Source organism: Astatotilapia calliptera, chromosome 20, assembly GCF_900246225.1.
Source record: "Astatotilapia calliptera chromosome 20, fAstCal1.2, whole genome shotgun sequence".
Classification (NCBI taxonomy): Eukaryota; Metazoa; Chordata; class Actinopteri; order Cichliformes; family Cichlidae; genus Astatotilapia; species Astatotilapia calliptera.
The window spans coordinates 7,996,800-8,022,196 of record NC_039321.1 but is presented as its reverse complement, the minus strand read 5'-3'; the positions used below and the strand labels follow the sequence as shown (position 1 = coordinate 8,022,196).

Genomic DNA, 25,397 nt, shown 5'->3' with positions numbered 1-25,397 from the left:
TAAGATGGCCTTGACAGGGCACAATTAGGGTACAAGGCTGTGTCATGTAGATGTAACATTAGAGTTTCTAAAAAAAAAAGAAGCCTAAATTATATGTTATTATGTTCTTAACATATCTGTTAATTCACTCGAAGTTGGCTTTTATTTTGAAATCTGGTTTCCACATCCATTCCCGTAATACTTTGAATACACAGGGAACGTAAAATCAACTGGAGGCTGGCTTGACTGCAAGTCTCGAATTGGAGGCTGGCTTGACACAAGTCTCCTCCGCTGCGCTGCGCCCAGACAGGTAAGCTCACTCAACAGCTGCGATGAACAATGCCTGATTGATCAGCTCGAGTTTGAGAAGTGTAAAAACTTCTTCTGGAAGTGTGTGTTACTCACTCGTCGGTTTTTGCCCCGGGCTTTAAGTGGATTTGTACCAAACAAGTACATTTTCAGTTGAGGGCTCCTTAAAAAACAGTCAGATGGTTGACTGTGATAAAAAAAAAAAAAAGACAGCTGGGCTGCGAAACGCGTTGGTAACAAAGCCGAGGAACGAGGTGTTGACCGGTTTGAGAAAACATGTGTGACAGATTCACATCAACATGTTGGAAAAGCTCTGAGCGGAAATCACCATGAGCTCGTTGTCTGTTTTTACAGTTTGTGTTTTTCTTTCAGGTATAACCGGTGAGAACAATAACCAACCATGAATCGTAAGCTCTATCTTTTTTTTCTTTTCTTTTTGTACTATATAGCCTTTTATTGTTTTCTTCCTGTTTTGTTACAGGTGTCATCTGACAGTTTGATATATTGTTGCGTTTTGGAGAAGTAAAGTTTCAATCTACTTTTACTCGAGTAGTTCTTGTTGGCTAACATTTCAACTTAACCATCGTAGAGCTTCCACTCTGGTCGATTAACCGATCACTTCAGTGAAAGTTAGTTGGCAGCTATTATGTAAATACAAGATTGCTTTCCTTTTCCTGGTCTTATATTACACTATATTGTAAATTCTTTGTGTTCAGTTTTGACTTGTTGAATGAAACAAACCATGTGTAATGGGAATTTAAAAAGTCTTCTTTAAATGTGAAAGTATTATTGAAATAACTATATAGTAAAGCTGCATTTAATAGTTTCTTTGTATTTTCTTTTTTACAAGATATAAAAATCCATATATGTCTTTTTTATGTTTTTATTACTGACCATTCTCACAAGTACTATAAACTTTTATTGATTAAAGCTGCCTATAAGTCTGTAATAACATAGAACCCAAAATGACATCTTTATTTGTCTTGCTTTAACCACAAAATTTAAATTTGCTGCAATGCAAAGCTCGGAAAGAAAAAAAAAAGGGGGCCCAAAGCGATGGCGCTTTTGCTGTTTCTGTTAAATCTGTGATTGTTGCAGCTCTGAGTTTTTATATTACAGTTACTAGTAACGTGTTTCTCTTTTCCGTGCTCTGACTAATACCATTGCATCACAGCTATTCAGAAAAATAGGAGTTGGACAGGTTTGTTTCAGTCCCAGCCCTTAATAATAATCAGATTACTGTGTCTCAACAGTGAATATTCCCTCCTCAGCCAGCAGCTGTGGTGTTACACAAGCCACTCTCAGTAGACTGGGAGCTGAAGATAGAGCGCTGTGACATTTTTAACATGCTTTTTTTATCTTCCAGATACAGATAGCGAGAATTTGACAACAGCCTTTACCACCACATATAAAAGCAATAAAGTGTGTAAGTACATTTGTCTTTCACTACGATTGTTTTTACTTTGCTTAGACACAACCAACAAATGTTCTGATATTGTGACCTTTAGTTATAGTTTTTCTTATTTTAATAAATAATGTTTATATATTTTTTTCTTCCCCCATTTATTTTCAGCCCCAGATGTGGCACTTGTTGAATCACTTCCCACACAAACAGAATCCACTACCATTCAGGGTATGCTCGAAAGCTTTTTGTTTTATGTTTTCCTTTACTGGTTGTCTCTTTCTGAACCCACAGCATTACAAATGACAACATTTACTCAAAGTAGAAGTATATCCTGGTGATGCACGTCTACTTAGCTCTTGTTGTGTGACTTTTTTCTTCAACGAAATACTTCAAAATCAAGAATCGAACTGTTCAGTAGTACAAATCATTTTGAAAGTGCCCTAGGTTCCTTGTCTGCTAATTTGATGCCTTCAGCGTGAAATTATTGCAGTTTGAATCCCTCCCAACCTTTAAACAACACATAAAAAAAGCTGTCCAATTCTGCTTCTTTCAAATAAAAATCCACTCTCTCAAAACCGAAGGGGAAAAAAAAATCTCCTGGGCTCTCTGTATACTTTAGAATTGGTTTTAGGATTTTACTGATCCTTTTTAACATATGTCTGTTATTGGTCCCAAAATGCATAGAAGATTTTACTCTGCATTAGCCAGTTCTGGACCTTAGGTCCTCCAATATGGCTTTACTGGCTGTTCCAAAATTGATGAAGACAATGCAGCTTAATGAACTGCTCATCAGCAAGTCTAGACACGTATATAAACACGTATGCTTTGGTAGCTTGCTGTCTGGAGCATTCAGGTGTGTGTGCAAGTGTGTGGGGAGAGCTGCCAATCTTCTCAGGAGTTGACATCCCACCAAATTCACCGTCATACTGTGCAATGATTAGAAAACCTACAGAAAACAAACCAGATTCTACAAGCTCCAGTTAGCACCCTAAAGTTAATGAAAGTACAATTAGAAAAAGACTGAACAAGTATGACTTCTTTGAAAGTTTTGCCAGGAGAAAGCCTTTTTTCTCTAAACAAACATGGCAGCAAAGCTTAGGTTTGCAAAGTTCTCAACAAACCCCATATCATTTTGAAATGGTGTCCTTCTAGATAGACAAGACCACGCTGAGTATGTTTGACCATAATGCAGAGCACCGTGTTTGGTGAAAACTAAACATAGTATATCAGCACAAACACATCATAGCAGCTGTAAAGCACGGTGGTGGAGGGGGTGATGATTTGGTTTTGTTACACAGCCACAGGATCTGGGCCCATCTGTCCGACAGCTAAAGTTTGGCCAAAAATGGGCCATGCGACAGGACAATAATCCTAAGCACAGGAGCAAATCTACAAAAGAAATAGCTGAAAGAGAAAAGATTCAAGGTGTTGCAGTGGCCCAGTCAAAGTCCAGACCTCGACCCAAATGAAACGCTATGGTGGGACCCTAAGAGACCCCCAACACTGAACTGAAGCAACACTGTGCCAAAAGTGAGATAATGACAGTGAAATAAAAAATAATTGCTTATTGTTGCCAAAGTTTGTTCCACAAACCGATGAATCACGCATGCCATATAATTAGTTCTTCCACATACTGCTTCTGCATTTTGGCTCAGTTTATGCTAAATGCTGACACGGTGTAACATGTCATGTGTTGTTCTTCACAGGTTGTTTTTAAAGATCTTGTAAGGACTACATAGTGTTTCATGTACTGATTCGTAAAACCTTAGAAATGAAAGCAGATGTAACTTATTACATACTTGCTTATTTTTATTTTTTTTTTGATGGTGCTTTAGGGGTCTCTTGACTTCTTAGATCACTTCTGAAAATACATTTTTGTAGACTTTGTGTGGCAGCTTTTTATAACACTTCTTTAAGCATTTGTTTATCCTTTTTTTCAAGTTTTGTGTATTTCTGTTGTACTTTTATTCCTTTAGTAGCATTAATTTGTTGAATTGTATTTATTTTGGTATTTACTATTGTACATTTGATTTTCAGAGTATTTGGTAAACTCTTTTTAAATGTTCTATTTTCTTTCCCTCAGTGTTAACAACAGTTGCTCCCACAAGTTCAGACTCTGCAGTTATTGCAGGTAACTGTTTGCACTTTATCTTGAGATTTATTTCTTCTTCTTCTTTTTTTTTTTGCTGCAGTTCAAAGTGTCTTCTAAACCTGCCTTTCCCCCCCACAGTTGTTGTTATTCTCATTCTGCTGACACTAGCTGCTTTGAGCTTTGTGCTCTGCCGGTATCTGTACCACAACAGAGGGGACTACAGGACGACAGGGGAGCTGGCTCCAGGAGAGGACCCTGATGAAGAGGACAATAACAAGCCTGCACCCGAAAAGAAGGAATACTTTATATGAACCTGGTGGAAGACTTATAGCGAGTTAGTTGAGCTTAAGAAAATGATCTGTGGAAGTGTGATAAGAAGGAAAACTATTTCCTTGCGTGTGTGTTTTGAGGGAAACCCGTTACTGGCAGCACACTGTGCAGAGAAAAAAAACACCTTGTTGAAGATATTTTTCTTTAAAAATGCAAGTGAAACCAAAGAAAAGAGTACCACTGTGAGGGTGAATGTTGATTGGCTGAAGGAGGTGAAAGCTGAAGTTGTGCACAGGTTAGCAGAGCTAAGCACAACATAGTTACATGATCAGTAAATGCAAAACAGTCAAATCAAAGGAGCGCCTTGAATGTAATATTTATCATCCACATTTAAATTTCTCTTTATTTGCCATTTCAGTTAGTTACCGTACTTTTCTCAAACTATGTTTAAGATGATTTCTGGTGCTATTATGGGCTGTTACTTTCATATTCATTTGCTTTTAAGAAATACTTTTTTATGCAATTCTTTTATTATAAGCTGGTCAAAGAAAGTGGTTATCTTTCAATAGAACAGGACAGCTACACAATATTTCTTGTTCTTGGTTGTGTTTTGTATACCTGAAATGGTTGCTGGTTACTTCCTTATTTATGATAAATGTGGAAGTCAATTAAACTTGTTTTTGGACGAGTTTTATTACCGTGTGACAGTGTGTGAATGTTTTAATGCATTGCTGCCCCCAGTCTGACATTGCAGACAATGCACTAGCACACTGCACATTAGACTGAATAGGTACACTTGGCTACATCCAATGTAATGTAAAACCTGCTCAAACCAATATGTTGTTATGCTGTTTAGTCAGGAAAGAAATTCCTTAATTTACAAGCCATCTATGTCCACTGTGAGCGACCATCTTTGAACAGAGAGGGTGGTTTACGACACTGTCTGCCACCTGTAATCCAGTTTTAACATCCCTTCCCAGACGCCTTAACGCCCACTCACATCCTGGGCCTTTTGACCTCAGGAAATCACATGATAGGGTGGGGCTAGGTTTCACAGCGGGTTCACCCGAAACCTTACCTTGGCTGATTGTGACCTACACCCGTTTTCACATCTTGCATCGTTTGACTAGGAAGAGGATCAACAGGGCTCCATGTCCCTGTTGGGGGAACACTCCCATAGGGCTTAAATCTGGGACTCGCCACCATTTGACCCTAGAATTGAAGAAGCTTCTTGGATGAGAGGTGAAACGTTTTCAAGCAACTTAAAGAAGTCCAGACACTTTTCTTCCTAAGCTTCTTAGCCGACGATGACCTGGATGACTTTAGAACCTTCACAGACGTATTTCTTAATTTACAATAACCAGAATCGCAATATTTTCCATTCTTATAGGACAGTACAGAAATAATTGGCCTGATGTTGTAATGCATCATAAATGTGTAAGAACAATGAACTGAAAGCAGTGGATTTGCTTCATTTTGGTTTGGGAGTTTAAGTATTCTGGGATCTTGTTAGTGTGTAATGTAAAATGGAGCATGAGATGGACAGGTGGATCAGTGCAGCATCAGCAGTAATGCAGGTAGTACGCCATACCATTATGGTGAGGACAGCTGAGCCTATGGCCATTAGCTCTGGGTATCAAAAGAAGGAATGAGGTTGTGGACACATGGCTGAATCAAATATCCTATGCAGGGTGCCTGGTCCTGGACATAAGATCAGAAGCTCAGACATCCAAACTTATACTAGAGGAGCGAGTTGATCGCAACACCTAATTGGATGCTTCCTGGGCACCTTGCTTTGGAGGATTTCCTGGTACGTCCAGCTGGTAGGAGACCCATAATACACTAGAGAGAAAATACATCTCACCTGATCTGGGAACGTGTTAGGATCTCTGAAGATGAAGTGAAAAATGTTGCGGGGAGAAGAACATCTGGAATACTCTGGTTAGCCTGCTTCGATTCAGAAAATGGAGTGACTGATGCACAAAAGGGAGACTTCGCTATGTTTCAAATTTCCAAAATAACCTTTATTCTAAACTTACATTTTAAATTTTAAGTTTAGTATAAAAAAGTTAAGTGCACCTAAGTTCTTTTTTCAAAGTATTCCATCTTTGACATGTCTCAGCAAACTGTAGTGACACTCATCTCCTTTAGTAATCTTAAAAGATAGAATGTGTACCAAAGTCCATCACATCACTTTAGTACATACATCTATTTTAGAAAATATTGTAAAGAGAATCCCTGAACTATAAATGTCCATAATCCTTCAACAAAGAGTGCTCCTTTTGCTGGCTGTGGTTGGCATAGCATCTACTGGTCAGCTGTAAATTACAGTACTTCATATTGCTGGGACAAAGCCACTGTTATGCTGCTTTACAAACAATCAGAGAATAGATGGGAAAAAAAGATAACGTTTGTACAGTTTCTAAGTTTTGATAGCTGTGGCCTCCTTTTCCAATGAAGCTGTATGAAATGACAGCATGAGCGGGTAAATAAATGGACATGGAGATGACTGTCACATCTGGTGCTGCAGCTTTATGTATGAGCTGCGGAGGAGAGGTTTATTAGAAGAGTGATGCAGGTTTCCAGACAGATGATTCTTCTGACTTAAATAACACTTGAAAACACTAAATGTTGGTTGACAAGAAAACAGGTTTTGTTTTCTGGCGGCCACAGCTGTTAAAACTTGATATGCTATGTCGGATACCCAGTGACACATTGACGCTTGACACAAATGAACAAGTCTACAAATATTAGCTGATGGTATCCATACAGGCAACTTGCCTATGTTTAGCAGTCTTCTTTCAGTTTGCCAGATTATGTAAGATGTAACGACCCTAAGGAAACGAGTTTAAACAGCATTAAATTTTTTTCTTTTTAAAAATCCTGGAAATTAAACATTATGCCGACAGTCATTTAGCCTCTTTGCAAAAGGTTTGCATACACGTGCAGGCAACTGAACAATGTGACATGTCAAAAGTTTCAAAATTGTTTAGACTGGATGAATTTTAAAATGTGAAAAGTGCTAAAAAACAAAAACAAAAACCCACCCACACAAAAAAAAAAAATAAAAATCCCCAAAACATCACAGCTTTCTTAAAAGCATGAAAACTGATTTAAAAAAAAAAAAAAAAAAAGCCCCTTGTCTGCAACTCCTCCGTTTTGCTTAGCAGTGCATTTCAGATAAAAAGTATTTTAATCTAACTTGTACATAGCAAAGGTGCAAAAGTATGCAGCAACTCAAAGATGCAGTTTACCCACATTAACTAACAATTGCAGTCACATCAGACCAAAGGTTCCAATGGCCAACAGTGTCACAAATTCTTGTCCAAGGAAAAGTTTGCTTTTAAATTGTGACATTTCAAATATGACGTCATAACCAAACATAAGTGCATTGTAGACCAGATCTTTGGTACAACCAGCTCATTGGTTATACTAACAAATTTATTAGCCTAACTACTTGCGTAAGTCACTTAAATGTGGAAAAGTAAAGAAACACTGAAATATAAGTCTCAGTAACTTTGCTGAAAATGTTACCTAGAAATGAACGCTATCACAAAAGGTGACATTTTTCTGTGGAGAATAAATACTTGATGATCTAAGATATACTGCGTGAAAAGGAAATAATGAAAAGTAGTTTAAATCTGTACAATAAAACATTTAGTGTATAAACTCTGGGTATCCGACTGTGAAATAGAAACAGGAGACAAAAAAGCTAAAATGTTACACCAACCACCCCTTCCCATCCATCTTTCTATTTGGATTTACTTTAATTTTTCTTTCCTTTAAGTTTACTGAAGTTAATTTGCTTAAATTTAGGGCTATCCCCAGTGCTCTTTGGCACTTGACTATGTTCATCTACAAGTTGCCCAACAAGGTACAGTAAACCACTTTCATATTGCAGTAAATCTTTTGATTTTTTTTATTCTTTTTGCTTTAATTTCTTTAATTTACATGTGATTTAAATAGAACAATCTCTCAGAAAGTTCACTGTGCAACAAATTTTCCGTGGTATTTTGGATACTGTGCAAAAGACAAGACATTTCTAGCTAAAAGCATCCAGGATGCTGACTTTTTTTTTTCTTCCTTTTTTTTTTTTTTAAATAGTTGAGATGTAATTTCTCATAATCATACTGGTACTTACATGGAACTACTAGACACCTATTAATTGAACTACACTAAAAGTTTCAAAAAAAGACAAGTGGATGTTTTTTTCTTCTTTTTTACTGCAACTTTGTAACTGCGTTTCACTTTCACCATAAAGCAGCTAAACTATATTTATGCGGGTCTGATATTTCAATATTTCATTAAAGTATTTTTACAGGAGTACAAGAACATCTCAGTGTAATTTGCGACCATTCAATCAAAGAAGAGAAGATCTTGTTGACAAATAAAGATGCCTGAAAGAGGTCAGATCTGGAATGACCAAAAAGGTTAGACCCAATGAAGAACTATGGAATGGATTCTGTAACATTACAATTTTCACTTGTCCTCTTCAGGCAATGGAGTTTATCATTTCATCTCTAGGTCAGAAGTGGAGTACTGTACCTTTCACAAGGGCTCTAAAATATTACATTCCGTTAGGTGATATCAGTATTGTGGCATGGCCAAGCAGCCTGAAGAGGGAGGCATATGGGATGGGGAAGAACTGGGGCATCATCTGGGATGGGGACATGGTTTAGGCATGAAGGAGCTGCTGTTACCAGATGGTATAACCTCCACTGGATCCACCCAGGAAGAAGTTATTCTTGCGCTGTGTCATTACAACATTGGCACCTTGCATGGCAGCCAGCTGAGCGGCATTAGGGGGGTGTCCAGGAGGTGGGGGCTAGAAAAGGAAAGAAACAAGCACAAACACAGTTAAAGAGTTCCTCATTTTAAAGTGCATCTCATCTAAGGTGGATATGACTTCTTGGGATGGACACTCACTGGGATGGAAACACTGCTGCCGGCTGTGAAGCGAGCACCAGCATCATAGCCGCTCTCCACCATCACAGTTGAACCATGCGGGTAGACTGCTCCCATTGGATAATAAGCCATGGGGACATTCTGGCCCACTGGCCCAACTGGCATATGTGGCTGCATGGGCATATACACCTGAGCACCAGGATAGGGAGAGGACATCTGAGGCACCTGACCAGGCACCTGAGGTGGAAGCACATATCTGGGCTGGTATATCTGGAGACACAGAGAACAAAACAGATTTTTCTTTTGTTTATAAATGTAAGTGCGAGTTTTAACTCTGCTCATCATTTGACTTAAATACGGATTGGTTACCTCAGAATATGCAGGTGGTGTGTCTGTGTAAGGAGGTGCCTGAGGAGACATTTGCATAGCAGGAGGGTATACAGGTGCAGTGCTCTGCTGAGGGTACACAGCCTGCTGTGGATATGAACCTGCAATAAAAGATTTTACATTAAAGGAAATAATTAAGAAAGAACAAAACTCTTAGGGACCAAACATTCCTCTGTCGTGCCTAGTGGTATTAATACATTTTCTACTGTAATAAAAATGTCATTTTGTTTAAATGTGGACAATAGAGGAATGCAACACATTCAATTTTGCTTATGGGGTCAATGTCCATTGTCCAGTGAACTTGAAGATGGCTCCTGAGAGCCTATTAGTAAGATGTAAATTTCCCCAAATATATTTTTTTCCCCAATAGTTACATATTCATAATCACAGAAAACCACAAAAAACAAAACAAACCCCCAACAAACTGTTTCTTCGGGAGCAGATTATAACAACTCACAGTACACAGGAGAAAAATGAATATATAAAAAAATAAGATTCAGGGTTTCTTGGCTACACAAGTTATGTTAAGTAAAATTTGTTTTATTATTACTATTATAAGAAAAGAAAAAAAATAACGCCATTTAAAAAAAAAGGGGGGGGGGGGACACTACAAGTGATCAATTAGTAAATCAATAGGGAATTAATTAATTCTGATATGCAAAATAATATTTAAAAGTAAGAACTGCACTTTTCCAGTTTTAACTTAACAAGTGTGACTGGTGGATATTTTTTTTTTCATACTTACTGCTCTTCTTAAACCGAAACTGTAACTAAGGCAATAATAGGCAAATTAAAAATACTTTATGTATGTCTGTTGTGAAACTCTAGGCCAATACAAACGCAGACACGGAAAATAAAAACCTGTCTGACTGGAATTTATTCATTTATTTTGCTTTTATCGTTGTTGTTATTTTTGTAACTTTTCCGGACAAAGAAAAAAAAAAAAAGAAATCCTCCTATCCCCCGATGTCGCTATCGTTCTCCTCTTAAATTACACAATTACATATTATTTCCTCGATACAGATGGCCGATACATCTTTTTAGTCAACTACAATCATAACCATCAAAAAGCTAAAGAGTTAAAATGTACAGATACGAACGAAACTGGGGACAAAAGAAATGTGTTTAAATAAAATAGTCAAATAATATATGAGGATATAATACGTAAATTGTCAACAAAAGAAAACAAATATTACTAAAATGAGCCTCACGATTATATTTATATGATGGGTCCTACAAAAGAGAAGGAAAGAGTCACGTCAGCTGTGCCTTTAAAATGTGCCTGTCTACAGAGATATTAGCTACCTAGAAAACATGTGACCTGCCCACTAATGGTATACGAATATAGAGAGACAGTAAATGTAAGATTTCACTGTAAACAGCTTCACTACTAACAATATAGCCGCCTTGGTTCAGAGTAGGAGCCACACTGTTACCCAGGAAGCGTCGGGTTATTGTTATGTACGTGGCTAAACGTGAAGTCCGCTTCGGAAAGCCATAACGGCAGCTCTTCGTCTCTAGTTAATCACGTCAGCGTCGTATAGCGAACAGCTGACTAATTACCTAAACGAGGTCTGGAGAAATACCTTTGTTGTTCATTGTCGTGTTATAATTCAGAAGCTGAAGAATATCAGGTTAAACGGAGCTCTGCGTATCTTCTCACGGCCTTAGTTCAGGTCACGGCTTCACACAATCGTCCACTTCCTTGTTTTTCAGCTTCTTGTTGTTGTGGAAGTGGTGACGTCACCCGTTCTCTATCTATCTGCGGTTGCACGCACGGTTTTACGTGCACGCCCGCGCCCCCTACTGGTAAAAATGGAGCAGAGGTTAGCCGCCAGCTGGAAGGAAAAATGATTGTCTTGGTTTTAAGGCAGAGGGCGTCAAATTTACTTTTAATAACGCCCACACTGATAAAGTTGGGCTCACATCAAGGGTCATGCATACCTAGTTGCTTCTTTTTCTTTTTCATCTTCGGGATACTCGATGTACGAGCTGGACACCACCTTATCTGCCCCCATCTCACCATGTCCCTGCCATCCTCCTCTGTTACACCAACCCTCTGAATGTCCTGCTTCACTACATCTATGACTCTCCGCTGTGGTCTTCCTCTTTTCCTCCTGCTTGGCAGCTTACAAACCACCCACTCCACCCTACCTGCACTCTTTTCTTCACCTCTGCACTGCACTGCATTGTTTTGGATAGTTGACTCAAGGTAGTTAAACACATGAACCATTTTTCCTGATACATCCCTGATGTAATCCTACCCTGACCTTGAACCCATCAGTCACTCTTGCCATACAATCAATCCTACCATAAAATTATCCTGGATAATGCTGGTGCATGTCCCATACAGTAATATCAAACACAATTCGGTCCGCATGAAGGCCTCAAAAAAATCAGCAGAATTTCATGCTATTTACCTCCTTTTTATATCGTTTAATCAATCACAACAATAATAAAAATAAATCTAATCTTTGGGAAGTTCACATGTACCACATGTAAACTGCCTTCTAATAAGAAAATATATGGACATAGACATTTATGCAGGTTAATCTACATTTATTGCTGGGCACAATTTGCAAAGGGCCCTGGACCTTGGGTTTGACATATGTACTTTAGGGCCAGTAAAATATAACAGAAATATACAATATTATAACACCATCATTGCTATTTTCTTGTGTGTCCTTAATATACTCTTGCACGTCCTATACAGCATCCTCATATACAATTTGGTCCAGATAAAGACATCAACAAATCAACAAAAATTAATAAATCAATTATGTTAAGGTCATTTCAGCTATTCATGTTCATAAACATGAACATTATTCATGTTCATGTTTATGAACATGAATAGCTCATAAACATGAAACACTCTACACAAGCTGTCTTGTGTAGAGTGTTTACTAAAACTTGCTTACTAATTAACTCTTATCAGTTAAATCCTGTTTTACTTTTATATTTAGTTGTCTTTTAGGTATTATTTTAAGTTTTATTTCCTCCCCTGTCTAGTGATCTTGATTATCTGCACCCTTAGCTTGTTTTCCCCAGGTGTCTCCACTCTGTCCCGATTAGCCTTCTGAGTATGTGTGTATGTATACAATTAATCTCAGTCAGTAAAACTCCCGAAAATCATTGGGATGGCAAACCAAGCCGATAAAAAATATAAATTTTCGGCATTTGTTTATCCTGATGGGTTACCTAAAAATTTACATTATTAAAATGGTTAGTTTTGTGTGAGTCAACTAATTTATTCATCAACTAAATGATGACCTTTGATCTCAGAACTACACATTCATTCCTTATGTATCACATTCAGAATTAACACGGGATTATTCAAAATAGCACGACTGTCTACACCATGATCAAAGGTTATATATTATCTTCCAATTTAAAAAATATGCTATGACAATCATCAGTCAGAAATGTTTTAATCCAGTGAGAAACACATATAAAGCAACCACAAAAAACATATCTACGTCATTTTAAGAAGAGAGCCCACAAGTCTCCATAATTATTTCTGCTATATTAAATAATTTAATTCTCGTTCACATAAACGCAAAAACGATGCGAATATCGTGATATTACAGACAAACAGCGGTGTTGGGAAATTGAAACGTATCGGCACAGTGTTTCATGAAAGCGTCTCCATTGCTCGTCTTTGTGTGCGCTACTTCCCCTTTAAGAGAACCATGGCACCTCTGAAGTCGAGGCAGACATTTTTCAATGCAAGATTTTTTCTTGCATAAATTATGTTCATGACGTAGTGCAAAAGGCCAATTTTGTAGCAATTTTGTCCGACTTTACAGCTCAAATAGGATTCTGTGAGACACCTCAAGGATTTTTGATCATCTGAACTGTTGCAGAAAGGGCATCGTCATTAAATATTAAGAGACAGGAGATCCTAACATTGCAAGCCTCCTTATCAATGCAAATACCTCTTTTGTGTGCAGTCACAGCGCCTGTCTGGGAGCTGAGATGAATTTTTAATTATGTGTGACTGAAACAAACTGTGACAAGGACCCTTTTAAGAGCCGGGGATTACAGAAAATAAGCTGCATATACGCGGTAAGTTGAATATAATAACCGGACCGTATTCTGGCTTGCGCTTCGCGCATAGCAGCGAAATGGCGAGAGGAAATGAGTTTTGGTTAATATGCAATGTTCGTAATTAGCATAATTTATATATTTATGATAAAGAGAGGGAAATACATAATATTCGGTCTCTTGGCACGGATCGAGATGATTTCCGTCGCCTGTGCTCCGTGCTTGCTGCTTGTCCTCAAAAGTGGCCGACGCGGCGAGACTTTTATTGGCCAGGATGGGGGTGGGGAGCCCATCAACACCCGCTGAAGTTTTTGACAGATCCTCATATCTAACGGGGCATTGCAGCAGGAAACGCACCGTCTCGAGTCTTTTTGTGATCCGTGGTGGACGGGTAACCACTTAACGTCCACGACCAGCGTGTTTGATCACGTTTTCTGCTGCTTAAGTGCAAAACAGTATGGCCTGTTTACAGGCCCCTTTCAAATAGTCTACTCGTGCAATGACTATAATAGCAATGAATTGAAAAGAAAGAAAAAACCCTGTCCTCTGCATTTGGTTCTGTTTAAGCTGGGTTTGTCATTAAAGTGCAGACACTGTGGGCTTATCCGGGAAACTTGATACATATTTTAATTTCTAAAATGGTTCTACATTTTTTAAATCACTTTTTTTTCTTCTTTTTTGTTAACCCAGAATGCCAGGAAGACAGTGATTGTGGTGGTGCAGCAAGCCATGAACTCCCAGGATCTGCCTGCCAAAGATGCCCCACTTACTGTCAATGAGCAGGTAACACTCATGTGTTTGTTAGGGAGAAGTGGACCCCCCCCTTCCCAACCTACTCTTGCAGTGAGCTTAACTAAACATAACTTTGCTTTCGACTTGTTTGCTGCTGTTTGCTCCTGTCACCCTCCATGCGCCATCGTGCCACTTCATAATGGAATGATTAACAGTCACACAGCAGATCACTGAGATCCCGATGCACTTTTGTGTTTTATAGACTAATAATACCTATGCTTGTGTTGGAAACAGTCTTTGAATTGCCATGCTTAATAATTAATTGTGGTTTTTCTCTCTCTAGTAACATTGTGTCTAGACATAGTCAGCAAACAAAAGCAATGCTCTTCACAGAAGCACAAAGGCAACCTTTAAGAAAGCATTGCTTGAACTGCTTGTTGGCTGATACTCTTATCATTGTTTATGTGTACTCATGCTCTTTTCATTTATGTCTCTTTTTTTTGTTTTGTTTTTTTGTTTGGTTCATTTTGTCCTAACATGTGCTCGGCTTCTCTGTTCTCCTTAGCCATTCACTGTCTGACTGCAGAAGTCTTTTTTCAGCCATTTAAATCCTGCACTTTGAAATTCCCTGCCAAAGACAACCAGGTATGCATCCTCCTCTCTCTTCCTGCATTGTCTCTCTGCACCTTGTCCTCCAGCCCAGGTTGTCTTGCTGCCCCTCCACTAGGTCTGTCATTATTGCATACCATGAGTCATCAGCTAAGTTCTTCCAGAGGGAATTGACAAGGTGGAGAAATACTGAATTTACAGAATTTTTGTTTTACACCCCTCTGGTGCTAGGTCAGATGAGAATTATCTCCTGTTGTTTCATAAAATAATTGCACATAACTATTTTATTACATTTTTAATACAAACTCAAAGAAAAGCAGAGGCCTTCTTTGCATTTGAGTCCTCTTAGATTAAAATCCTGATCGCTGTGCAGGTCATTGTGATGTCTGGCCATGAAACCATTCGAGTGCTAGAAGTAGAAGTCGATGCGTCTTCAGCCTCTTCAGCAGCTGATGGGAAGAGCGAATGCAAAACTGATGAGGGCGTGGCTGAAGCTGGAGAGCAACCTGACGCCAGCAGCACCCAGGACAGCCCCACAGTGCCCCAGAGCACAGGGGGTGGTGTAGGTAAATCATTGTCATCCTTGATAATGCTGGATAGCAGAGAACTCACTTCTCATATATCCAGACTTGTAGTGAATTCCTAATAACATCTGTGTGATTTAAAAAAAAAATCAACAACTTAAAATGTAATTAATAACCAACTCTGGCTGTGCTCCTGCAGTGCTGGGTGAGCAGCAGGTGGTGTCTGTGGAGCCTCCAGCTCCTACGGTCCAAACTCTGACCCCTGCTGTTCCCATCAGCGTGTCTCTGCCCCAGCACCAGGCCGCCATGCCCATCACTGTGCAAGGCTGTCCACAGGTCTGACTTTTTGAGATGCACACACACTGCACCTCATATTCATATTTAACCATCTGAGAAACAAAGTAGTTTTGCTGTCTGATTTTAAAGGTCGGTAGAAAGAGCTCAGAGTGGGTGGGAAAGCCATTTGGATTTTTCTCATTTTACATATTATTCTTGTAGAAAACGAATGCACCAGAGAGCCAAGTGTCAGTATTATTACATTAAAAAAAATCATTGTAGGTGATTTAGTGAGGTTGTATACCGATGTCATTGTGCACTGTGAAAGTAAAAAGGATGAGCAGTTTAATCCAAGTTGCTGAACACATAGCCTGAGGCTATTAGCACAACATTTTCAGCAATTTCAGCAGTCAAAAGTAAAACCCTTAACATGCTTTTTAAAAAAAAAAAGCTTAATAGTGGAGTTTTCAGTCCACACACAGTAACCGAAGTATGACTATTTAGTTTCACTGTGTAAAAACACAACATTAAAAATAATAAGGAGACAAAATAGTCCACTGAAAGCACATTGAATACCTCGCAGGCATAAATGTTGATGGAATTTTTTTCACTAGGTGCTGACCCAGGAAAGTCTGGCCACTCTGATGACTGGTATGATGGCACAGACGGGGTCACTGGGTCAGCCGCTGCTCATTCCTCTCAGCATGCCAGGTGCCATCGGTGGCCAGGGCGGTTTGGCTGTTCTCACTCTTCCTACCACCAATGTAGCTACTCTCCCTGGTTTCACAGCGGCTAACCCAGCTGGAAGTCTCCTCAAACTGCCATTTGCTGGCTTTCAAGGTAAAACAACGTGAATGCCTGCTTTTATTTGACCTCCTATATCTTCAATATGTCTGCATTTGTGTTGACAAGATTACAATTAAAAAATTCAACAACAAATGCAGACATCATTATCTTCACCAGCTTTTTTTATTGAATCTTATGACCTTTTGTACATTTGATTGTGATATGAGAATAATAGTGCTTGCTTAAAGGGAATTGTTGAGTTTCAGCTCAATGAAATATGCTCTGTAATGACCTATACTGTGATTTCAGCCTCTTTGAATGAAATAAAACGAAATTACTAAGTTAATATATCTGATGAAGTAAACTGTCTAAACGGCATAAACATCTATGGCCTCCTATTATACTTGTAAATGTGTAATTGATGTTTCAGGTCAGATTTTCCATCAGCTATTATAAATTGGTGTGGTAAACACTAAACAATTAACCCAAGTAGTGTCATTGTGAAGTATCAAGCTGAAAGTTTTCTTTTCCTCAAGCTTAGCTTTTTTTTTAAAGTAGTCATCACAAATACAGATAAGATGCAAACCAGTGGAAACTGCATGCTCATTGGTTAACTACTTGTCAGTGATACAGTTAAGCATACTTTGCTCTATCCTCCTTTTTGACTCTATTTTGGAACGTCATCTATAAAATGATAATCTTGCTGTGTTCAGACAGACTTGTATCTGGTGATAAACTTATCAGGAAAGTCTAAATCAAGGCCATAGATCATGACAGGGCTGTTTTCCCATAAAATCCTATGCAACTACACTAATTTTTGCAAGCACAGTCGCCCTCTGTTGACCACTAGAAAGACTGCAGATTTAAAGGCAATTTTGCATTGGCTTGACTTTCCATTACTAGCTGCTACATCGGACTATACTAAGTACACAGAGCTGCTAGTATAGCTGTAGACTTGACAACATACTGTATATGTAAAAAAGTACTGCACTACCTGCCATGGATGCTCCAAGTGCACAGTTTCTATGCTGATGTTAATGTCAGAGGAAGTTTGGAGTTCTTCAGTTACTGAGTCAGCAAAGAGCTGGCTGCCTTTATTGACTATTTGCTTCAGCACACTGTAACTTTACCTTGTCTACAACTTTGTGCTGAGCTGCTGTGGTTGTCAATCTTTGCAGTTATACCCCTTGCACATAATCATGGAATATAGGTGGGCAGAAATTCCACAAACTTACTTGTTATACTGTTGGTAATCTATCTATCTATCTATCTATCTATCTATCTATCTATCTATCTATCTATCTATCTATCTATCTATCTATCTATCTATCTATCTATCTATCTATCTATCTATCTATCTATCTATCTATCTATCTATCTATCTATCTATCTATCTATCTATCTATCTATCTATCTATCTAAACTTCATTGCAGAACATTAGAATGTTGCATAATATCTTTCTCAGCTGCAACTGTCCTGAACTCAGTCCAGCCTCAGCTGCAAGCCAATGCACAGGCGGTGTTCCAGTCTCAGTCAGCACCCATTCAGCAGGTGCAAGCAGCCATGCAGCAGGTGACACCTCAGGCACCGCAGGTAACCGGTGCACAGATTTCTGTTGCTCAGGTGGGAACAGCCCAGACGACCACTGCCACCAACACCATCTCTCCGTCCAACTTGTCAGTGGCAGCACTTCAGACTGCAGGACTCTCCATTAACCCCGCTATTGTAAGAAATCTCTTCCTCTGTTCATACCATTCTTCATTTGTCATCTTTCAAATACACAATGAACATGTTATGATCTTTGTGCCTAGATCAATGCTGCTTCCTTGGGAGCGCAACCACAGTTCCTCAGTTCCCTTACATCCACTCCCATCATTAACAGTGCCATGTCCAGCATGGCTGGAATCACCAGTCAGATCATCACAAATGCCCAGGGCCAGGTGAGTGCCATAAAATACTGCTGCTGTAATAATATTATGTCAGTGAGCTTAGATTTGAGTAATGACCTTGTCCTGTTCTCATCCTGTTACCCGCCTTTCTTCTCTCTACTTGATTGTTTCAGCTAACAGGAAAATGCCTTTAATAAAATGAAAGCAATCCTGGCAGCAACACCATTGTCCTTGCAGTAGGAGCTAGACAAAACGCAGACTAGAGCACATATTGGACGCCATTAAAAAGAGAAATGAGACAAATAAGGGATTGGAAGACAGTGTTGTTTACTTACTTAATGTGGCTCACACTTTTGCAAAACTTTTAAAATGATGCATAGTGAACTATAATCATTCCAAAGACAATTATATTGTTTTCATGCATGTCTGTTATGGAAAAATTGCATCCAGCCTCCAGTTTACATTAGTTCACAGTGCTATTTCAAGGCAGTAGAGCATCAGACAATTTCAACTGAAACTGCTTGACCTCTAAATAGTTTCATTACTCACTCCCACCATTATTGCAGCCTTTCGGACTTGTGTAGTGTTTAATATTGAAAAATACAAGGCTTCTGTGACAGAACCTCTAATAGGATGTACTTATTCCCCAGTAGCAAAAACACGAGCATATCAGGATACTGAATGTCCTAAAAGCGGATTTAAGTGAAAATCAGCTGAGAAGTTTATATTTAAATGTTTGTTTGGATTTCATTTTTAACAATGTTTTTAGGTCATAGGGACACTCCCACTTTTAGTGAATCCAGCCTCTCTGGCTGGAGGAGCTGCAACTCCCACGCTTCCGCTCCAGGGTCTCCAGGTCCAGACTGTGGCCCCACAGCTGCTTTTTAACACACAGGGACAAATCATTGCCACTGTAGGGAATGGTCCTGCTGCAGTCGCAACTTCTGCAGCAGTTCTGCCTAAAACCACAGCTCCTCCAACACTTACCAAACCTTGCACACAGGTAGGAAATAACAAAAAGTACTGCTTGAGGTTATGACAAATTAAAATATTGTTGAACATTTAAATATTGGGGATTTGTTTTTGTAAAATTGGATTATAACACATTGAATCTAACAATTATTTTTATTAAAAATCCTCCCAGGCTTCAGTAACAACTGTCACCCAGTCACCGGTTGTCATTGCCCCACAGCCAACTGTACTAAAGACCGCCACCACACTCTCCCCCTCAGTTCCCATCACCTGTGGAGACACAGCAAAAGTGGGCCAGCTTGTCAGCAGTATGTACACCTGCTTCTCCTTCCCAGCCACTGATCTGTTTTAAGTAAGTAGATATTTTTAACCAGATTCTTCTGAATTGTAGAACCCCAGCAGGCAGTCAGCACAGAGGAGGGCATTAATCTGGAGGAAATTCGAGAGTTTGCCAAGAATTTCAAGATCCGTCGGCTGTCCTTGGGGCTTACTCAGACACAAGTAGGGCAGGCTCTCACTGCAACTGAAGGTCCAGCTTACAGCCAGTCTGCCATTTGCAGGTATTACCCTCCTGTTTTTGTTGCTCTCCACGCAGATGCTTTTTTTCTTCTACTTTTTTGTAATTCTTGTGATTGTAATTCATCTGCAGCCTTCATTTTATGCAGCTCACTCATCTGTCTTTTATGTAAGAGAAATGAAAATGTAACTACAAGGGAAAAGCAAAGACGCTTAGTAAAATTAGTCCTGATATTCTAACTACATACAAGCAGTTTTCTTTTAATATATATGCTCACACTTTATTGTTTAGAAAGTTGCAAGTATATCTGTCAACGCGCTTTTCAACAGTCATTAAATAAGAAAAACAATAGTAATAATAATTTGGTATTATAATTATTGTTATATAAATAAGGAAAACTAATTATATTAATGGAGAGTCCTGCAGTCTGATATATCTATTATATTCTGATATAATAGAACAGGACATTACAACGTTACAACTCACACTCATTTTTCTTGGTTTTCTTTTTACACCCGTATTGTCTGTTTGCACATGTTTATATTAATTTATGGACCTCTCTTCCATTTTACTAACAAAATATAAAAAAATGAGGGTAGATTTAACACTACTGTACATATAGTCAACCAAGGTTATCAAGAACCTAGTAAATTTGTCTGGTTGCAGTCTGCAATAAATAGCCAGCTTCGCTAAGAGGTACACAGTATATTATGCATTACATTTATTCAGTTCTCAGCGTCAGTTACAACTCTTTCTTCTGCCATGTTTGAGTAATGGCTTTTCGGCTTGCAGTCGGCATAATTGAGGAGATTACGAATGCTATAGATCAGAAACAGTATGCAGCTGGAGTATTTCTGGATCTCAAGAAAGCATTCGACACAATCAATCATGACATATTAATTAATAAACTGGAACGGTATGGGATTAGGGGGGTTGTACTGCAATGGGTGAAAAATTATTTAAGTGACCGGAAACAATTTGTGAAGCTGGGTGTCCATTCCTCATCATGCTTGGACATTGCTTGTGGTGTTCCACAAGGCTCTGTACTGGGTCCAAAATTATTTATTATTTATATAAATGATATTTGTAAGGCATCTGATATATTAAAATTAGTATTATTTGCAGATGACACAAATATTTTTTGTTCTGGGGGGAATCTAAAGGAGCTGCTGGATACAATTACTTCAGAAATGTGCAAAATTAAAAAATGGTTTAACAGGAACAAACTATCGCTAAATCTAAGTAAAACTAAAATTATCGTATTTGGGAATTCCCTTAGAAATGCACAAGTGCAGATTCATGTAGATGGTGTGGAAATTGAAAGAGTACTTGAACATAAGTTTCTTGGTGTGATTATAGATGATAAATTAAACTGGAAGTCTCATATAACTCATATACATAACAAAATTTCAAGAAGTGTCTCAATCTTGAGTAAAGTAAAACACATTCTGGACCACAAATCACTCCACATTCTCTATTGTTCCCTGATTGCACCGTATTTGAATTACTGTGCAGAGGTTTGGGGCAATACTTACAAATGTTCGCTATCATCAATCTTTATATTACAAAAAAGGGCCATAAGGATAATCCATAAAACTGGTTACAGAGATCATACAAATCCACTATTCTTAAAATCAAAAATTCTAAAATTCACAGATCTGGTTCATTTTCTCACAGCACAAATTATATATAAAGCAATAAATAACCTGCTTCCTGACAATATTCTAAAAATGTTTTCTAAAAGGGAACGGGGATACAATTTGAGGGGGGAATTAAATTTAAAACATCCTCGTATCCGTACAACATTAAAAAGTTTTTGCATCTCTGTGTGTGGAGTGAAGCTGTGGAACAGACTAGGTAAAGATATGAAGCAATGTCCAAGCATGGCGCAGTTTAAAAAGCGGTTTAAGGATATGGTTTTTACAGGGTACAGGGAAAAGGTAGAGATTTGATAGGGTGTTCTTGTCTAATATTTTCATGTGTGTGCGCATGCACGGGTTTGTTGGTATGGATATATATATATAATTGTAGGCTGTGTATCCTTGAGGTGTTAATGGGGTTATTGAAAATGTGTATATGTGCGTATGTGTGTATATACGTATGTATGGATAGATAGAAACATATATGTGTATATATTTAAAAAAAAAAAAAAAAAAAAAAAAATTACACATAACATATAATGTAATTGCAAGGAGGTATTTCTGTAGTCTATTGATACTAGATAGTGGAAAAGGGGTGGGATTAAATAAGCTTATGCTTCTTCCTGCTCCTTTTTGAACATGGACGTTATTTGGAGTTGTGGTTGCTCGTTTTCCTTTTGTTTGCTTTGTTCATTTGTCTCTTTTAATTCTATTTTTTTTTTATACTTTTTCAACATGTTCAAAATAAAGATTCAATCAATCAATCAATCAATCCTAAACATAAATTTGTCTCCAGGGCTTTTAAGTCTTTTGTTAATTTGTCCTCAAATATATTACCTCTGGATTTTACCCCTGTAGAGTACTGTAAAAATACTTTATTTCACCTTATATCACTGCTGAATCAATGACAGGGATCATTCACACAGCAACATTAACCGCTCCAATGTGACATGAATAAAAAAAAACCTACAAACACCCTGCAAATCTTAAAGCCATTATTACAGGTAACTGAATTATACCTGTCCATTTGCTTCGGCACAGGTCTGTTTGTGCATAAATTGGACTTATGCACAGCTCATTAAGCATGCATCCAGGTTTACCGTGGAGCTGCGTAACATACCACGTATTCCCATTACTGATGTGATGATCACAGTAATTAATTTGTGTATTGGATAAAAATTAACATTCTCAATAACAGCAGATGGGTTGCAGGGGGTTGATATAATACATAATTAATGATGATGGCTCCATTTATTTTCATTTGAAACCAGCCAAATGTCTTTGAAATGTTACTGTATCATATCATCAGGCTTACATATATATCCCACTGAGAAATAATGGCAATGCATGTTAGGGCCTCTAATTTGGAGATACTAATTAGTTTGGGCATGTGCAGTTTAGTGGTTTGTTTGTGCATGCACATTCAGATAATGTCTGAGCCATTTCTTGCATCCCTAATCCCTCTGAAAAAGTTCAGATTGAACTTTCTTTTCTTTTGCAGGTTTGAAAAGCTGGATATCACCCCTAAAAGCGCTCAGAAACTAAAGCCTGTGTTGGAAAAGTGGCTGGCTGAAGCCGAGCACTGGAACCAGAAAGGCCAGCAAAATCTGATGGAGTTTGTCGGTGGGGAACCTTCCAAAAAACGCAAGAGGCGTACTAGTTTCACACCTCAGGCAATAGAAGTACTCAACTCCTACTTTGAGAAGAATGCTCTGCCAACAGGACAGGAGATTACAGAGATTGCAAGAGAGCTAAACTATGACCGAGAGGTTGTGCGTGTATGGTTCTGCAACCGGAGACAGACACTGAAAAACACAAGCAAGATCAACGTTTTCCAGGTTCAGTAGTGACCTCATTCTGGGAGATTTTCTAACCGATCTTTTATCCTTTTGGGAATTTGAACATGTAATTCAGCAGCACAGAAGTGAATTGTGTTGTAAATATGACTGAAAGAATAGCAACTTTTTGAGAAAATTAAGAAATTACAAAGATCTTTTGAAAGAGTGTTAAAACTGAAGTATAATTGTGTTCTACTTGTTTACACTACTTTTGTGTGGTGCATACTAAGTCAAACTGCATGGTCCTCTTACCTTATACAGTGATATTAACATGTTATATTTAAAACAGTTCATGAACTTTTATACAAGTGGTTTTATAGGCTATCCCTCTGACTTATGTTAAGTGGTTATGTATTAAGTCACATTGAGTTTAGTTACATGTATGTCACGCTGCGACAATGGCTTGATGTTTGAATACGAATATGCTTGGGTCAGAATGGATAATGTGAAATTTCTAGCTGCATTAATTTATATCCAGAAAGTATTTGTCCTGCATGAGCAGCTCTGCGAACATAAATGCAATGTTGACTGACTGACATAGGACTCTGCAGAGTAGTGGTTTACACATTTTGCCTAACAGGAGAAAGATCCGGAGTCCTCACAAGGAGGACACACAGATCTCTTTGGGGTTGCATCGGGAGGGCATCCAGCATGAAAAATCCAAATCAAACACGTGGAGCTACTTGCTTAGGTGACCTCCTGTGAGTAAAGGAGAGGCTGAAAGTAGCTTCTTTTTCTATAAGACTTTACAGACTATATTAACATTAATTTCATCAGATTTATTAGGTCCAATAAGCCCTAAAAGTTACTGACTCCTGATTGTGTTTTGGGACAATCATAACTTTGATATATTTAGTTGCTCATCATAAAGGTGAGCTTAAAATCTGTGCTCATCCTGTCTTTAATGGATGTAAGTTTTTTTTTTCTTTTTTCTTTTTTGCACCTGTGTGAAGTGTGTGACGCTGCTCCATGTCCATGGGTAACAAGTTAAGTTATCAAACTAGTATTATAGCAGTCATCTATGGTGCCACAAGTGTAAACATCTTTTTTTTCGTGACGCTTTGTTTGTTTGTGACTAACTGATTGTGCAAATGCTCATAACATTTCTATGTGAATTCACGATCGTCTGACCTATTTTTAAACTTTTTTTTCTTTACTCTTTTTTTCATTCGGCTTTTAGGTGCTCATATTACTCTGAGTGTCTTTTGCTTTCTCTTTGCTCATTGCTTTGACTGTTACATTTTTCATCTTGAGTTTGATTAAGTATATTTGGAAAATGGGAGCTTAATTGGTCTATTATGAAGTCGATTTAAAGCGGTGTCATGCCGTTTGAAACATTAGTAGCATTTTTGGGCACTCTTAATAAGCCTAATGTCAATCAAATTGATTAAGTAAATTTTAAAAAAAAAGTGTGTAATTAACTGTTCAGTGAAGGAAAGCAGTTTGTGGTTTGGTGCGTTATGATATTCAGCCTAAGCGCTTTGTGAACACTTTGCACATGCAGTATAAAGCTACTTTCTGATTGGAAGAAAACAAAGAAAAACAGTTGGCGCCTTCTGTACCGATGTTTCAAGGATTCTTTGCACTTTAGTGACAGTGAAGGGTTATGAATGGTTAATCTACCGTCAAGGTTTCAGTTTTGATTTTGAAAGAATTCTCTTTGCTTTTTAATGTGCTTGAACAGTAGGAAGCTTTGCAAAATGTAGCAGTACTTGCAACAGTGCAGCCATCAACCTGACAAGCAACATCTATTATTAAGATTCTCTTCCTTTTTATGCAGATAAAATGTCAAATACTGCAAAGTATAAAGGCTATTATTATTCTGTTATGAGTTTGTGAAACGAATAATACATTTTATGTTCCAGCTAATATTTACCTTTTGAATGACGGTATGAAGGCCTTTGTTGCGGTGGACATGTACCTAACCATAAAGTAATAAATATTACAAAGGTTTTGTTTTCCTTGGTGATCAAAAAGGGAAGGCAATATATCATATTGATTAATATAAGTTGTCCAATAAGATAAATTAGATTAATAATATGAAAGTTATATTAATTTGATTCAACAACAAACATAAAGCTTTGTGTTTTTGGAGGATAAGGGAAAAAGAAAATTGGAAGCTGTTGTGTTTTTTTTTTTATATATATAATTTTTTTTGTCAAATAAATAAACCCATCTTTATTACTTACTGATTGTTGTCTGCTGATATACATGACTCAAAA

The 25,397-nt window shown here is 38.0% G+C and overlaps 3 protein-coding genes across 6 annotated transcripts; 2 read left to right on the top strand and 1 right to left on the bottom strand.

Annotated features, from left to right (window-relative positions):
• Positions 1–234: 234 nt before the first annotated feature.
• Positions 235–4,757, top strand: LOC113013968 (glycophorin-C). Its single transcript, XM_026155240.1, has 6 exons — positions 235–289; positions 661–695; positions 1,655–1,714; positions 1,862–1,921; positions 3,777–3,824; positions 3,924–4,757. The coding sequence occupies exons 2-6, from the start codon at positions 689–691 to the stop codon at positions 4,094–4,096; spliced, it is 348 nt and encodes a 115-aa protein (XP_026011025.1). The 5' UTR covers positions 235–289; positions 661–688; the 3' UTR covers positions 4,097–4,757.
• A 2,701-nt stretch (positions 4,758–7,458) lies between these two features.
• Positions 7,459–11,113, bottom strand: dazap2 (DAZ associated protein 2). The gene is made up of 4 exons (XM_026154112.1): positions 10,934–11,113; positions 9,330–9,448; positions 8,982–9,230; positions 7,459–8,880 (listed from the first exon to the last, which is right to left on the bottom strand). The coding sequence occupies exons 1-4, from the start codon at positions 10,944–10,946 to the stop codon at positions 8,752–8,754; spliced, it is 510 nt and encodes a 169-aa protein (XP_026009897.1). The 5' UTR covers positions 10,947–11,113; the 3' UTR covers positions 7,459–8,751.
• A 1,930-nt stretch (positions 11,114–13,043) lies between these two features.
• pou6f1 (POU class 6 homeobox 1) lies at positions 13,044–25,288 on the top strand. 4 transcript variants are annotated; one of them, XM_026154110.1, is made up of 11 exons: positions 13,044–13,412; positions 14,082–14,174; positions 15,106–15,298; positions 15,456–15,592; positions 16,147–16,372; positions 17,785–18,044; positions 18,131–18,259; positions 18,978–19,211; positions 19,353–19,488; positions 19,572–19,740; positions 22,839–25,288. In XM_026154110.1, the coding sequence occupies exons 2-11, from the start codon at positions 14,121–14,123 to the stop codon at positions 23,182–23,184; spliced, it is 1,884 nt and encodes a 627-aa protein (XP_026009895.1). In that variant the 5' UTR covers positions 13,044–13,412; positions 14,082–14,120; the 3' UTR covers positions 23,185–25,288. The 4 variants fall into 4 exon arrangements, with proteins under 4 accessions (XP_026009895.1, XP_026009893.1, XP_026009896.1 ...); XM_026154108.1 differs by lacking the exon at positions 13,044–13,412 and adding an exon at positions 13,579–13,782; XM_026154111.1 differs by lacking the exon at positions 13,044–13,412 and adding an exon at positions 14,689–14,768 and having other exon boundaries at positions 14,112–14,174.
• The last annotated feature ends 109 nt before the right edge of the window (positions 25,289–25,397 follow it).